The 17223-nt window shown below is 39.8% G+C and overlaps 2 protein-coding genes across 3 annotated transcripts in view; both read left to right on the top strand.

The window, feature by feature from the left end:
* The first annotated feature begins 347 nt into the window (after positions 1-347).
* nedd4a (NEDD4 E3 ubiquitin protein ligase a) overlaps positions 348-17223 on the top strand; it is a 39809-nt gene continuing 22933 nt past the window's right edge. For both annotated transcript variants that reach the window (XM_061670613.1, XM_061670612.1), the window contains exons 1-5: positions 348-544; positions 3599-3672; positions 8250-8328; positions 8424-8462; positions 8796-8849. In XM_061670613.1, coding sequence (XP_061526597.1) covers positions 500-544; positions 3599-3672; positions 8250-8328; positions 8424-8462; positions 8796-8849 — 291 coding nt within the window. In that variant the 5' untranslated portion in view covers positions 348-499. The remainder of the gene's footprint in view (positions 545-3598; positions 3673-8249; positions 8329-8423; positions 8463-8795; positions 8850-17223) is intronic.
* LOC133399235 (E3 ubiquitin-protein ligase NEDD4-like) lies at positions 11737-13331 on the top strand. The gene has a single exon (XM_061670614.1). The coding sequence runs from the start codon at positions 11989-11991 to the stop codon at positions 13285-13287; it is 1299 nt and encodes a 432-aa protein (XP_061526598.1). The 5' UTR covers positions 11737-11988; the 3' UTR covers positions 13288-13331.

The following is a 17223-nucleotide window of genomic DNA, read 5'->3' as shown; positions in this document are numbered from 1 at the left end:
CGCTTTTTGGTCAGAAAATGGTGTTTTGGCTAACACCAACTCATGTTTTACTCCTGATTACTAAAGAACGGATAAAGCAAGAACTCTTTCTTTTGGCGTGTTGGATGCTTTGAAAGGGCTGGCAGTAAATGAGTTAATTATCTTCTGTTCAATTTTTCTTTTTAATGCACAGCATTAGCACAAGGGCTCTATCAATAAAATGTAGTTAAGATTGTTGCTCATCAATTCAACAGAGTTACTTGTACCACTGTATTCAGCTTTCAAATGGTGACGGGGTTGAAGATGCATTCGGGTGTTTTGCTTACCAGTGGAAAAGGAGGGCGTCAAAGAGGAGGAGGAAGAGGAGGAAGAGAAGGAGGGAGGTCGGGAGGATGCATAGAGGGAGTGACCGCCTTGTCGCACTCCCTCGCGTAAACACACGGAGGAAATCATCTCAACAGTCGCAACAAAGTGTCGTTTACCTGCTCTCTTCCTCCGGGAGACGAAAGGTTGGGATATTATGGCCGCACTTTCGTCACAGATCCGAGGACTTTCGTGCGACGAGGTAATTATATAAAAAAAAAAAAAAAAAAAAGTCTCTGAACACAATATTGCTCCAGGCAGCTTTGCTAACGAGTAACTGCTAATGTCTCGGGAATTAAGCCAGTTAAACTAATGTTTGCTTTTCAGTTCCAACTGACTAATTGGTGCCGAGTCCGCTTCAAAAATGTTAAGTTGAGGAGAACCTTTGCAGTATGTCCCGCTCCTCTGGGAGGCTTACTTCCCGTTTTGAGGCCAACTCTTCGTCATTACGCTTTCTAGTCACTTCATCGCCAAATCGTGTCGCTCTCGGACACGTCATCGGCGTGTGACGTCCAAATAAACTTATTTCGCAAAAGTGTACGTGATGGGAGTCACTGGTTGGAATCATTCCCGAATGAGCTGGATAGCGATTTTTATATGGCGAACTAAAAAGTACTGTGACAAAGTAAGGAATCAAAAGCGCAGATAGGGAGTGAAAGTTAAAAAAAAAAAAAAAAAAAAAAAAGCTGTCACAATAATAAATATTCAAGGAAATTACAAAACTAAAAATAATCTACTTAAGTGTAGTAGTAAGGTTTGTACTGTGCCTCTCACCACTGCTACCAAACCAATTCAGCTCATAAGGCTGTCACTATCGAATATTTTTAGAATCAGTTATTCTATCAATTATTTCATCGAATAATCGGATCCACATTTATTTGGTGTACACGTTTTTTGCTAAATCTTTTTTTTTTCTCCGATACTGTTTATCGACCGATTATTGTTGGTTATCTGGTTCTGTTTAATCATGAAGCAATATCACACGTGAGGGAGTGACATAACTCTTGAAGTTGAGAGGGCTACTTATTTGATATACACACATTGCAGCTGCAAATGTTTATTTTTATTTTTTTCAGAATATATTAAACTGACTACAGTGTTGTTCTTTTCCCTTAGATTGATTATGATTCAGTTTGGTTTGGTCCGTAAACAGTCGTCAGAAAATAGGCAAAAATGTTGATCATTGTTTTTCAAAGTAAAAACAGATGTTTGCAAATATTTAGATTAAACACAAAGATAATCAGCTTTCATGGATGACTGCAGAAATCAGACTGTTCATAGTTGAGAGGCTGACATCAAAGGAGTTTTGGCAACTATAAGTTAAATAACCGCTTTAAACGATTATCGATCGATTATCAAAATAGTTGTCAATTAATTTAATGATCGATTAGTTGTCGATTAATCATGACACCTCTACTAGGTTGCAGTAGTAGAATGATTGTGTCTTATTAGTGATGTTTTTTCCACTACTAGTGTTGTTGTTTAGGGTAGCTATAACTGTGGGGATGAGGCTTTTTCCAAAACGAGCCTTGCACCTTAGCGTCCTGTACCTGCGCCTTGAAGCCAGTGGGATGAGGTATTCATGTAGTGGGTGAGTAGCATCCTGTGCTATTGAAGTTGCAGCGCGTGTAATAGCGTTGTTATTGAGTTCAGTGAAGCTGGGTATGTTGACGTTGACGATTTTTGCAGCAGTGTTGGTTATGCGTGTGAGTTTAGTCCTGTTTTTTAACAGACAGCACTGTATAGAAACAGACAGTTCGAGCAGCACAGTAAAATTGATTGGAATACGCTTTGACACAGTAACAGGAGTAGCAATTTAGAGTCCTCTGAGTTTGCGGATAGCTGATAGCCTCTGGTGATTCCTTTTTTTTATGGAATTAGAGCTTACTAGTAAACTATTGTGCTGCACTAGAAACACTACAAGGCCCAACTAGTAGGTGTGTCTTACAGAGCCCTCCTCGAGCCTATTACTAGCACCAAAATGCCCACTGGTAAAGTAATATGTAGTTGTCCGACAAGTCAGCAGAACTGTAATACAGTAGTGGAATGCAGGAGTGAAAAAAGTAGCCCTACTTTTAACACTAGTGCACTGAATTGTCTTACAAGTGAGAACAGAAGAGCGTACTCGTACATGGACCTTAAGCTAGGTATCCATACTGGCTGTGTTCATTCAAGTACTCATTCACTGCAGTTTAGTAGAATTACAGGTACTTGTGTAAAAAAAATTAAAAAATAAGAAAGAAAGCAGAAGTACTGATGCGACTTTTTATTTACGTACATACTTTTTTTGGGCCAAATAAGACCAAGTAGAAAGTACAGATATTTGTGTTCAAATGTAGGGAAAAAATTGTCCAAAAAATAAATATTCAAATAAAGAAGGACTATCTAAAAAATAAACCTCAGTATAGTATCAATTTGTTCAGTATTTGCCCTTAATTCCTCCCACCGCTGCTAAACTGCTCTTCTATAGGGATTTTTACCTCGTCTATCAATACCTATGTTGCTTTTCTAGTGAGCAGTGACCATTGTTGTTCAGTAATTTTCAAGATGCATTGTGGGCACTATAGAGGAGATAACCTAAGCTTACTAGTACCTATACATTCGAGCAACAGTACAAAACGGAAAACTCAGCAGGGAACTATATAATGCAGTGGTTCTCGAAAGTGTAAAACAAGTATCACTAGTGGTACACGTGCTCCCTCTATTGGTATGTGATAGAATCACTATATTAAGTGTTCAAATTGTGCACAATGTTAGAGCGGCTTAAATGTTTTAAAATCACATTTGTTAAGTGCAGTTCGGTTGTATTTAACTTGTAATTTCAATGCATTTGCATAATTCTTTTTAGGACCAGTTGTTTTAAAATATTTATTTAGGTATATTTTTATATGTTTTAACTTTGGTTTGCAATACATTTTAATTTAATCATCATTTAAATACAGTTTATTTTTCTATATTTAAGCGCACTGTTTATGTTCAAACTGTGCATTATGTTACAGTGGTTTAGTATGTGTCTGTATGCTAATGTTCCACAGTCATTATGTTGATTGTGCTTGGAGAGCCAATGTATTTTATTTAGGTGGTACTTGGTGTAAAAAGTTTGAGAACCACTGATATAGTGGATAAGGACTTGCTATCCAATTCCAGTCAGAATTGATAAAATACTATATCTCTGACTGTGTTTCCTCCCAATAACATGTAGAATATGTAAGCACTGCATAATAATTTCATTTTGTTGTTGTTATGTTTTCTTTAGAGTGAATCCAGAATCCTTAAAGTGAAAGTTATTGCAGGGATGCACCTGGCTAAAAAAGATATACTTGGGGCAAGGTAAGTCAAATATGAGGTCCAACTATTAATTGTTCTTATTATGTGATCGTAAATTGTATTCAAAGCCACACAAATATTAGGATTAACTTCATTGTCCCCCTCGGGGAAATTTTTTGGACATCACTCAAGTCGGTCCAATCTCAATAGATATACATTGCACTTCCACATACAGTAATTGCATACGTCTCATAAAAATGTTTGGCAATTTGGCAATTGTGAATTCACTTTTTCGCAGATTTTATCCCCTTTATCAGCAGTACTGTACAGTACTGCATTAAAGAGTACAGCAATGTTTAAAGATGTTTGTAAGTATATGAAATGCTATTGAAGTGTTTGGGATTATTGTTTGTGGCATATTTGTGGTCTAAATTATCGTAGTGATGCCAAGGAGCTCTGCTACTTCCCATCATGCTTTGTGGGGGGCTTTGCAAATACTTGTAGTTATTTAAGCTAAACGTTGCTCTTTGCTTGCCTTCGTTACTGCTCACATTGTTATGAGTGTTCGTTCGAGATATGTAAGGCTAGTTTGTATGTGGGCTTTTTTATTTTATGAAACCCTGAATGTGTGTTGTATGATGAACAATGGCCTTCCGGTCACGTTCGCTGTATGGTTGAGAAATCTCTAGCGACTTGCCAGTCAAGTAAAGTAAGATGTAACTTTTTTTTTTTTTTTTTTTTAACGACTCAGAAAATGGATGGATGGATAATGCGCCACACATTTTCAATGGGAGACAGGTCTGGAGTGCCCCATCTTTGCTTGTGAATGACTGAGCAATTCAGGGAAGTTCCTTTTATACCCAATCATGGCACCCACCTGTTACCAATTAGCCTGTCCACCTGCGGGATGTTCCAAACAGGTTTTTGATGAGCATTCCTCAATTTTCAGTCTTTCCACATGTCCCAGTGTTTTTGGAATGTGTTGCAGCCATAAAATTCCAAGTTAATGATTCTTTGCTAAAAACAATCAGGTTCATCAGTTTGAACATTAAATATCTTGTCTTTGTAGTGTATTCAATTAAATATAGGTTGAACATGAATTGCAAGTCATTGTATTCTGTTTTTATTTATGTTTAAACAACATCCCAACTTCATTGGAATTGGGGTTGTATTACAGCACTTTAGTGCTGGGGGTAATAAAGTGTAGTAGCAAAGCAAAGCGGAGCAAATTTATTTATACAGCCAATTTCATCCACAAGGTAACTCAATGTGCTTTACATGATTAAAAGTATTTAAAAAGAGAAACAAATATCTTATAAACATTTAAAACAATGAGAGGAAAAATACAATTTAAACAGCGTACAGGGCAAGAAATATCATTTAAAAGTGGATATTCTCTAAAATGCATGGGAAAAAAGAAGAGTTTTTAACCTGGACTTAAAAACATGCACACTTGGGGCAGACGCCACTTCTGTTAGCAACTTATTCCATTCGTGTGCAGCATAATAGCTAAATGCTGCTTCACCATGTTTGCTTTGGACTCTGTGCTCCACTATTTGACCTGAGTCTGTCGATCTCAGAGCCCTACTGGGTTTATATTCTATTAGCATTTCATTCATGTATTCAGGACCTAAACCGTTTCGTGATTTATAGACCAGTAGCAGACCTTTAAAAATCTATTCTAAAGCTGACTGGAAGCCAGTGTAAAGACTTTAGAATTGGAGTAATATGCTCTGACATCTTTGTTCTGGTCAGAACCCGAGCTGCAGCATTCTGAATGAGCTGCAGCTGTTTAATGGTCTTTTTAGGGAGTCCAGTCAGAAGACCATTACAATAGTCAAGTCTGCTTGAGATAAAAGCATGGATGAGCTTCTCCTGGTCTGCTTGACACATGGAAGCCTTCATTCTGGATATGTTCTTCAGATGGTAGAAGGCAGTTTTAGTAATTGATTTGATATGACTGTTGATAGTCAGGTCGGGAATCAATCAGAACACCAAGGTTTCGGACTTGGTCTTAGGTTTTTAAAGAGAGTGACTCCAGGTATTTACTAACATCAATCCTCTTTTCTTTATTGCCAAAAACAATTATCTCAGTTTTGTTGTGGTTTAATTGAAGAAAAATTTGGCTCATTCAGTTATTAATCTGTTTTAGACAGTGACACAACACCTCAATTGAACTGTAGTCATCTGAAGACAGTGCTAGATATAACTGTGTGTCATCTTCATAGCTATGATAGTCAAAATGAAAGTTCTGAAGAATTTGAGCCAAGGGTAGCATATACAGGCTGAACAGGAGGGGTCCAAGAACTGACCCTTGAAGGACCCATTAGGCCATTGCCATTCGATGAGACTGAACACTTCCAATGGTTGCAAAATAACTTCTTTCCTCCAGATAGGACCTGAACCATTTAAGGACTGTTCCATTTAGTCCTACCCATGTTTCCAACCTGTTCCGCAGTATATTATGATCTACAGTATCAAAAGCCGCACTGAGGTCCAACAAGACCAGAATTGACACCTTTCCCGAGTCAGTATTCAACCTTATACCATTTAGCACTTTGATAAGAGCAGATTCTGTACTGTGATGAGTTCGCAAATCTGATTGAAATTTGTCAAAAAGTCCATTTAAGTTCAAGAAATTGCTGAGTTTATTAAAAATAACTTTCTCAAAAATGTTGGCTTTGAAAAGGTGATTTGAGATGGGTCTATAGCTTGCTTACATGGAAGCGTCCAGTGTTCTATTTTTTAGCAGAGGCTTAATGCCAGCTACTTTAAGAGCTTTAGGATACTCGCCTGACTGAAGTGAGCAATTGATTATTTGCTGCAAATCAGCTAGCACAAACTTTGCAATAGCTTTGAAATAGTCAGATGGTATTGAGTCAAGACATCTCGTTGATGGTTTCAGCTGCTGAACCGTTTTCTCTAGTTTTTTGGGTCAACTGTATCAAATTCTGACATGGTAATAGAGTTTTTCCTGGGTGGCTAAACAGAGTGCGAGTATTGTTGACGTTCTTACTGATGATTTCAGAAAAGTGTTGCTGTCTAGCCCTGACTAACGCTTGGTTAAAATTACAAATACTTTGTCATCGTCAATTTGGACTTTAGTTTTTCTCCACTTACGTTCTGCTTTCCTACACTTTGATTTAGAGGTCTTTACCATCATTGTGCTCCTCCACGGTCTTCTAGGTCGCCTCAAGATTGTCTTAGTTTTAATAGGAGCGACAGCATTCATGACATATGAGATTTTACAGGTGAAATTATCCAAATGTTCATCAACTGTCTCAGCATTCAAAGTTTGTGGCACAGCAATGGTCTCCATAAACTTCGTGGCGGTACTCTCATTTATGTACCTTTTTCTTAATAGTCATAGAGGTTGTCTGAACTTTTGGAAGAATCTCTAATTCAAAGAATGCACAAAAATGGATCAGAAATAGCAATAACCTTAATGTCAATTGATAGAATTTCAACATCCTTCGAGATCAGGTCTAAGATGTGACCTTGAGTGTGGGTTGGACTCTTAATATGTTGAGAGAGGTCAAATGTGTCTAGTACAGCAGAGAGTTCTTTAGATTTTTTTCCATGATGTTGTCAATATGAATGTTAAAGTCTCCCGTTATGACAAATTACTTATAAAGTGAAAATGCAGTGAAGTGCTTACAGTAGACAATGTCGAAAAGCTTTATGATATGCATGTATAAGGAGTACTGTGTTGTATTTTAGTGAAACATACGCTATGTTCAATTAATGTTGGTGTCTTTTAAAAATATTTGATCAGAATAAAACACATTTTCATCAAAATTGCAAGACATAATGACATTATCAAGTACTGGTACTTTGTATCGGCAAGTGTTCAAATGGAAGTACTCCGACTCGGTCTGAAAAAAGTCGTATAGGTGCATCCCTAATTCACTACAGTACCGTATGCAATGCTTTACATCTAATTGTAAATTGTCTAACCCTAACTTATTTTTCAAACGTAAAATTTAATTAGCTGAATTTGTCTCTCATCGCATTAGGACAGTATGTGATGATAGTGCACACATGTCTGTCAGTGAACTGTGATGACTGTTTTTGTTCTCCATTATCCCATTAAGGCAAAGATAACATTTTGTTATGTTTAACAAAAAGTACAGTTCAAATTTGTAACAAAGAAAGACTCCTTTTTTTCCCTCAAATCTAAGGAAAGCATTAATTCTGTACAAGCTCTCTGACCTTTGAAATGCTCTTGGTTCGTCTGAGAGCAGCGGAGGTTAATGTGTAACAGGTATGTGAGTTACAAACCACATTTTTTTTCTGCTAAAAGGCCAAATTTTTTCTTAGATTTAGTATTTGAATTGGTGTATTTTATCAAAAGACTTTAAAAAATCATGCAAATAATGCAGTGTTGTAAGACTAAGTGGCAATATGAGACTGGATGTGGTTTTAATGTGCGTCCCATTGACCCAAAGCATTATGAAATAACTATTACAGTCAATTGTGCATGAAGTAGTTGAACCATTAGCTATTATGTTAATGTTGCTTTGGGCACATCCCCACCATGGAGAACCACTAATGCAATATAGAGCACTTGTAGACAATTGTCCTCTGCAGATCAATGTCGACTTCATGACCGCATTTAAATACATTTTCTTATTTTGCAGTGATCCGTATACAAGACTGTCACTCTATGATCCCATCAGCGGGGAAATAGCAAGTGTCCAGACTAAAACAATTAAAAAGGTGACAGAGAACGCACATATTTGCAGTTATACTACAACCGCATGTTATGCATGTACTCATGTGTTTGTTTTTTGCTCCTCTCCTGTCACCTGAAGTCACTGGATCCAAAATGGAATGAGGAATTCTATTTTAGAGTAAGTGTCAATGTTGTATTGCTTCACATAAATATACCCTGGACTGGTTCCCAGTCTATGGTAGATTGCATACGGACGAACAAGTTCACACTCACATTCACAACTATGGACAAGTGAGAGTCTTCAATGAACCTACGATGCATTTTTAAGAATGTGGAATGAACACGCAAACTTAACACAGGACGACATGTAAACACGATTCCACCCTGCTCACATGAACATACCATGAACCTGAAATGCTTTCGTTTCAACTTTTGGCCTTGCTGAACAGGTAACATTGTTTCACGCAGGTAATCATTAAGGCTTTGTGGTCTCCTTCACCTTTGATTTTAGGTCCATCCCAGGAAGCACCGCCTGCTGCTGGAGGTGTTTGATGAGAACCGCCTGGTAAGTGATATGCATATTGTAACTTTAAATAAGTTGCACACTTGGCTGACTGGAATGTTACATGTTTGTCTTCTAATTGCTGCTTTGTACGTGCCTGTCTTTGTGCACATTTGTGCATGTGTCATTGTGATGAATTAACTGAGAAAATGTATGCGCTAGGAAGATTTAAAAATATATATATTTTGATGACTTAACGCACCCACTTCACATACTTATGCTGTTCAGACGGCCCTTCGAGTTCATAATCTTGTGATCTGCATTGTGCTGTCATGTGTGGGATGAGCTACATTGGTCTGTGGACCAAACTTTGAGAAACACTGCAATAATCTCTGGGTTGATAGTTAGTGTTGCTCCCTGAAACACTTTAACTACTGTATTATGTATTATATGGCCATGTTGAAGAGATTTTAGAGGTAGGGTATAGTGTTACAAATGAGGACGTTGCACAATGGCATTCAAGCTACTGTAAAAATATAATTATTTTATGTTGTCCTATATTATGAATGTGGGTAGCAAGTTTTATTTAGGCAAATAAGGCCCAGACTGACGGATTGCAAGGTTAAGTCTGGTTTGACTGCCTGTTAAATATTAAGCGGCCCTTGTTTTGCCATGATGTACAGTAAAGTGTTTGACAACCGCAACAACTTATTTTTTTCCCAGCTGTAAATATGGGTAAATGTTTTTCTTAAAAAAAAAAAAAAAAAAACCCCATCCTGACACACATTGCCTAAAGGTGTACAAAAAAATGTCACATGGGCTGTTGATTTCAGATGATGTTTGTTTACAGAGGAGTTATTGTATGTAAATAGTTTCGTCAAGAAACACATTCAACGGATTCTTATGTTTTGCAGCTGAAGATCATGTGATGAGGTAGTAGACTGGGTATTCAATGCATCAATTCTTTTTCAGTCATTACACACACAGTAGTTCCTGCATATTAGCATTTCATTACAGTGCAGGTTCTTGCCTTATGTTGTGGGCACATTTTATTGAAAATGAAATGGTTGGTATGTCAGATAGGGATGGTGATTTTCACTTGATCTATTGCGTTTTCATGGTAGATGTAAGAATCCCTCTCTAAATGTTCTAAACTATTGTTTTGATGCTGTCCAAAAGAGTTCCCATAGCAGAGGTCTGCGAGGCTGTAGTTCAACTTAACTTAGCTGACATCATGTTGTTGCTCTTTGGACCACAAACTAGAAGCGACTGAATAAGCAGCGCCTCTGCTGGACTCCTTTTTGCCATTTCAACAATCAATTCTACAAATTAGACAGAATTTGTATGATCAGTGAATTATTATGCCCTACAATTTTGCGACCAAAAATGGCCAAAACACAACCTCTGAAATGCAGCGTATTGTGAACATTATGCAAGACGTTTGCAAGTTTGTAAACCATGAACAAACCAAGGTACTTGACCAGAAAGACTAGCTAGATACTAGGATTTTTCCCTTGGCTCATTGAGGCAACTCAAGAGATAGAAGCTATACCCACTGTCTTCTATGGTCAGAAACACGGAAACAGAGTAATAACATTCCAGGGGCTACTATTTACATCTGAAGTGCTCTGAGCTATTTCCAAGTTTCCAATAATTGGCATGTTTCTGCTAACTTCAGCACAGTATACTTTGTTTTGTTTTTCCACTGTAAAAAGTTTAAAAGTAACCAAAATCATGAATCTTTACAATCCCACTTTTCATCACCCTTTTGGTTTAGGTACCTGCTGATGTGGTATGGTACAGTACTGTAAGGTGGAGCTAAGATCCCTGCTGTCCATTTGATTGGTCGACTATGAAATGTCACTAACGAGAATCAATTGACGGGAACAGTTTTTTTGGCTACCCACAGCTCGACATTTCGCCTAGTAGTACTACTATTGAGTCCTATGTAAATGTTTCATGACAGAATATCTTAAAAGCTAGTGACAGTATGACATTGATACTATTCATGCTGCCCAAGGTCTCTTTTGATAGTTTTATAATTAAAGAGTTCTAAAACGTGATGGTGATCCTTTTGGGTTTTCCTGCTTTAAAACATTGCCATGTAACAGTTATAAAGGTGTTAAGATTATTTGGGTAATTTTAATATTAGCTCAGTGGCGGAACGGTTCATTGTCCTATAACATATGACTGGACATAAATACATACGCGTCATCCATTCTTTATTTCATGCACCATCAATTAATAGCCAGTCACAAGGTTTAGAGCATGGTAGTTTAAATAGCACAACCTGGTTCACAATAGCCCGCCATTAATAAACAGCAACAGCAGTGACAGGAAATCAGACCAGTACAGACTGTTACATGAGGTGTCATATAACAGCAGTCACGCCACAGTCAAATCAGGTCGCCCTTACTCTTATCTTCTATTTTCTGTTGGGGGGCAGATAATGTAGCAGATTTACAACCTTATTTCTGATGCTAGCCAATCATACAAGTGAAGAAGCATTTGATAATATGGACCAAATATTTTGACCATTAGTGTATATGATTTTGTTAACTACTCCTAATTTCGAGAGAGAGTTATTTAGATTCGTTCCCCTTGATTTCCTGTAAATCAATAGCAGCGGGTAAACATATTTTTGGGGGCACCGAGCGGCAGAAAGATTAGAAGCCTAGCCCCAGCAGGAAGTAGAGTCTTCAGTGAGAGGCCACAGGCAGATGTAACATTTCACACACAGCACTTGGGTTTGAGAAGCTACACAGAACGGCACCGTGTAGTTTTTAGTTTCGGAGTGTTCAACTTGAGTGAGGTGACCGGACAAGACAGGAGCTATGAGACGCTGAATAGGCTGGAACCATCTTAACTGGCCAATACGTTAAGGTTATTAATCAGATCAGTGGCAGTGTAAGTTTTTAGAATAATTTTGGTCTCCATATGAGGCTTAACCTCCTGGATTGCTCCTGTTTGAAAGGTTGTATGTTTTGGTCATGTCTCCAAACAGAACCACTGACCTCCTCTGACTAAAAGCTGAGATCAGCCTGGAGTGGAATGTAGGATGTCACCAGAGCTATTTTGGCTATGTACACCCACTAATGATTGTGATCGCAAAGCACAGAGCAGTTGCTTTTTCTTTTTTCCTGACCACCGACTTTTATCATGCAGCGCTCCTCAGTGCTGCAGGGATTAGAGAGTTAAACGAATGGCACAGCGGCTTCGTTTGGACTTCGCGTCAAGGAGAAGCCACACCGACCCTCTGTCAGAGTGCCTCAGCAGCCATGGTGAGGAGAGTGGAGTCATTTTGTCAGCTGGTAGCCCCACAAAGAGTCTGGCGCACAGTTCTCTACACTTCAAGGTGACTTCGCTGTCACCGGACTATGGAAATTTACAACGATATTCTTCAGTATTTATACCGCGGGTTAACACAGGAGTATGTAGTCAAAAAGGTGTTGTGCAGATCTCGCTACAGCCCTGCGGCACGCTCACTGGAGACCGGGATAGCACCGTAGGGGATGGAGACCCCAGGAGCAGTGAAGCCGGAGCGGTTGCAGTTTCTGATGGAGGTTCGTGTAGCAGTAGTATGGCCAGCGATGCCGGGTACTGGAGTAGCAACAGTATCTTCGAGCCAGAGACTCCAGAAAAGCACAGGACCACCCAAGAGAAGAGCATTCTCTGCTGCACGTCCAAGGTCCCCTTGAGACGTTGTTCCTCCTTGGTTATATTCCCAAAGAGCCCCTGTAGCACGCCACCTGCTTCTCCGGTAAACCCAGTCGCTCTTCCTGCTCTCCCAACAACAAGAGCTCCACTCTTGACACCTGCCACTGATTTCTCACAGGATGAAGAGGATATGACTTGGAAAGAGTCTGCCACATCAACAAGTGGCCAACGTCTCAAAGGAAACCCTTCATCTGAGTGTCGGGACACCAAACATATGGTACACTTTAATATTCCTTTTCAAGACAAACCTAAATGTACAGAGCTGGACAGCAATGATGTGATGGAAGAGTCATCAGCTCACGAGAAATCTCAGCATCACTCAAGGAGTGTTCTGCTACACTTTGCCCATCAGAAACCAGTTACAGCTGAAGTCAGTGCGGAATATCCTGACGCTCCCTACCCAGGTGCAGAGCCTGAGACTCAACATAACCATAAGAAAAAACTGTACCGTAGTACCTCGGCTTGTTTGTTCTCCTCAGCAAAACCCTCAGAGGAAAAACTCTGTGCCTTAGCAAAAGAACAAGAAAGGTTAGAGGAAAACCATTGTCATCGCGCCATTCAACAGAGCTTTTCTCTGGAGGTGCCCTATGCCAACACTGGGATTTCATGTCATGTTTCCAACACAAAACTCGGTAGTACATACTCTCCACATGTGCATATTCATCTTTCGCCGTGCTGTCCAGCTAAGTTGCCGAGCTTACCTAATAATGCAGATGCAAGCTGCAAAGGGAACAGTACCGCAAAGAACTTAAGCCAAAATGCTAAGGTGAGTTTCTTTGTTTGACATTGACTGATGCTCCCTGAGCTGAAAATTGTAATTTTTATTTCTGACATCAATGGCAAGCAGCTCTTAAGCACCATTTTTATTCAGACTCCGGCAGATAACAAAGGAAGTTTCTGTTTGCTTATAATGTTGTTAAACCGGTTGAAGAAAATTCTCACAGCTTGAAGTGACATTTTATGGAATGAGTGTGACGTTGCTCGTTCGGTTGTGCAACACAATGTATGCATCAGCAAAATACTGTGCTCATTTCAAGATGAATTTCGCCTGCTCAAGGGTAGTCATTAATATCACCATTCCATTTATTTCTCAGACCTATCAATGATATCTACTATTTTTTGCATTCAATATAATATGATAATTCTGCTCTACTTTACTGATTTTATCCCTTAAAGCCTTTGTACTGACGGTAAACTCACGATACACTAGGTAAGAGGGGCACTCGGTAACAGAGAAGATTGCTGTAGGTAAGTAATGCAATTACGACCCCGATGTGAACACTCAGAGATTTACAGTTACATTACAGTAAATCTGTTCGCAGTTTTTTTAATTTAATTTAATTTTTTTAAAGAAAATCCTGAAATATTGAATCTCAAATGGTCTTATCTTATGATCGTTTGGATTTACAAGTATGTAAACTCAGTTATATATTATTTAAATATACCATTAGTCTCTTTGCACAATGAGTAATCTAACTAAGTATTTACCCAAGCTAATATTAGTGGTGAGAAAAGCACTGCCCCTTGCTGATATAAATAAAGTGCTTTTGAAATATTCCCTGTGACTCCGGATAGTCTGGTGCTTTGTAGCACGGCTCAGTCCTGTGGATTCAAATTTAACAGCATGGCACTAGAGTAGCGCACAGTCACGCCAACCATGTCTGGAAATGGGGTGGGCTGGTGTTGGTGGGTGTCAATGTTGGCAGGGTGGGAGCGTGAGCCTTTCTCAGTAAAAGCATGGTGTGTGCTCCCTCCTCTGTGTGGGTGCCCCTGCGAGGCTGTGTTTGTGAAGTATCAGGTTCCCCCCCCCCCCATATATAGATTTATATACATAAAAAACTATGCTTTTTGACTGCGTGAGCATGTCCGGTGTCACTGAGGATTCGGGTTTTCCTTGAAAAAGACAAAAACAAAAAACTGTTTTATCCCATTGGACAGTGAACAACACTAACTATTAATCGCTGTCTCTTCTCAATTGTTTGCCAGGTGCGACGTCCACTTGAAACAAATAATCGCCTTTCCCCGTACAGTCGCTTAATTTTTCGTGTCAGGTTATAACGGTAATTACGAGGCTTTACACGATCAGGACTTTTGGGGACGATCACCGATCAGCGAGTTGAAAAAAAACGATAACCGATCACCGATCGGATCACAAGATGGAGGAATGTGTCTATTTAAATGACCTGTTCATTTACTGTATATACTTGTGTACTTAATTGCTCCAAAAATGATATTTACAATAAATAATGCATCTTTGTTCCTCTATTTATGCAAGTGAGGCATAGTGACAGACAGAACAAATTAATGGTCTTCTATTAAATGGCAGGAAGGTTAGAATATGTTCCTTGGCTCCATAAAGGTTGGAAATCACTGCTCTAGTCAGATCGTGTATTATCAGTCAGGTCAAACCAACATTACATGACAGAAATAATGGGTGCTAACTAACTAATGAAATTACTATATTTTTAATTAAATGATTTCACACACACTGAAACTTGAGAGCATGATTCGACAGAACGGTGGCATCCAACCGTTCGTGCTACCACTCGCTTGCTAGGCTACATAACGTTTTGTTGCCTACTTCTGAGCCGTATCGTATTAAAAGTACGTGAACATACCTCAAGCAAGCCTGAAACGAACGTCCTCTCCTGTCCTGAGCACTGGTGACCACCATCACACGTTTTTCCCCATTTTGCCCTCATAATATAGTCGGCGTAATATAGTCACTCTTGTTGTCGTCGCCACGGTAACAAGTGTATCCGGTCGCATTTGAGTTGACAAGATAAAGCCCAATGATCATAAAAAATTGGATGCGGTGGTATTGGAATACAAGATTTTATTGCAGTAGTCTGTCATAGTGCAATCGTGAAAGAACAAATATGTCTTGTAGTCTGATCCGGGCATTACGTGTTGTCTGTCTCAGACGTGTTGTCTGTTCCACACCGCCAACATGTTTTTTTCTTTTTAAATAACTTTATTGGACGTCAGCTATTTACAGGACTACACCAAAAGACACGCAACAAGGCTAAAAATAAACTAGCTTTTGAATTCAAATATACTGTGCACGATTGCGATGCGGAGCAAATGTCTTTTACTGAGCCGATCAATGACGTCATTGACGATCAGCATAAAATTCAGCCCTATGGGGGGCACAGGTCAGTGCAAACTGTAGGCCGGTCCCAAGCCTGGATAAATTCAGAGGGTTGCGTCAGGAAGGGCATCCGGCTTAAAACTTTGCCAAACAAATATGAGCGTTCATTCAAAGAATTCCATACCGGATCGGTCGTGACCCGGGTTAACAACGTCCGCCACCGGCGCTGTCATCCTGCAGGGCGCCTGTGGAAATTCAGCTACTGTGGGTCAAAGTCGAAGAAGAAGAAGAGGTGGAAAGCGGGTTCTTCGGCAGAAAGAGAAGAGGAAAGCACAGAGCCTAGAACTGAATGTAGGAACTTTAAATGTTGCGACTATGACAGGAAAATCTCGGGAGTTGGTTGACATGATGATTAGCAGAAAGGTTGCTATATTGTGTGTCCATGAGACCAGGTGGAAAGGCAGTAAGGCTGAAATTTAAGGGCAGGGTTTAAATTATTTTACCATGGTGTAGATGGGAAGAGAAATAGAGTCGGGGTTATTTTAAAAGAAGAGTTGTCTAAGAATGTCTTCGAGGTGAAAAGAGTATCAGATCGAGTGATGAGGCTGAAAGTTGAAATTGAGGGTGTTATGTATAGTGTGATTAGTGGCTATGCCCCACAGGTAGGATGTGATCTAGAGGTGAACGAGAAATTCTGGAAGGAGCTAAACGAAGTAGTTCTGAACATCCCAGACAGACAGAGAGTCGTGATTGGTGCAAATTGTAATGGACATGTTGGTGAAGGAAATAGGGGTGATGAAGAAGTGATGGGTAAGTACGGCATCCAGGAAAGGAACTTGGAGGGACAGACGGTGGTAGACTTTACAAAAAGGATGCAAATGGCTGAAGTGAACACTTTTTTCCAGAAGAGGCATGAACATAGGGTGACCTACAACAGCGGCGGTAGAAGCACACAGATGGATTACATCTTGTGCAGACGATGTAATCTGAAGGAGGTTACCAACTGTAAGGTAGTGGTAGGGGAGAGTGTGGCTAGACAGCATAGGATGGTGGTGTGGAGGAAGATTAGGAAGACTAAGGCAGAGCAGAGAACCATGTGGTGGAAGCCTAGACAGGACGAGTGTTGTGCGGCTTTTCGGGAAGAGCTGAGACAGGCTCTCGGTGGACAGGAGGAGCTTCCAGAAGACTGGACCACTTCAGCCAAGGTGATCAGTGAGGCAGGCAGGAGAGTACTTGGTATATCTTCTGGCAGGATAGGAGAGAAGGAGACTTGGTGGTGGAACCTCACAGTACAGTAAATCTAACAAGGAAAAATGTTAACTAAGAAGAAGTGGGACACCGAGAGGACCGAGGAGAGGCGAAAGGAATACATTGAGATACGACATAGGGCAAAGGTAGAGGTGGCAAAGGCCAAAGGCATATGATGACATGTATGGCAGGTTGGACACTAAAGAAGGAGAAAAGGATCTATACAGGTTGGCCAGACAGAGGGATGGAGATGGGAAGGATGTGCAGCAGGCTACGGTGATTAAGGATAGAGATGGAAATATGTTGACTGGTGCCAGTAGTGTGCTGGACAGTTCAGAATCAGAATCAGAATCATCTTTATTTGCCAAGTATGTCCAAAAC

The sequence above is a fragment of the Phycodurus eques genome, chromosome 2 (assembly GCF_024500275.1).
Source record: "Phycodurus eques isolate BA_2022a chromosome 2, UOR_Pequ_1.1, whole genome shotgun sequence".
Classification (NCBI taxonomy): Eukaryota; Metazoa; Chordata; class Actinopteri; order Syngnathiformes; family Syngnathidae; genus Phycodurus; species Phycodurus eques.
Note: the sequence above shows the minus strand (reverse complement) of the source record. Positions and strands in the feature narration are given on the sequence as shown.

Bases quoted from the DNA above. Each gene is read 5' to 3' on its own strand.
- LOC133399235 (XM_061670614.1), top strand. From the start codon at position 11,989: ATGGCACAGCGGCTTCGTTTGGACTTCGCGTCAAGGAGAAGCCACACC.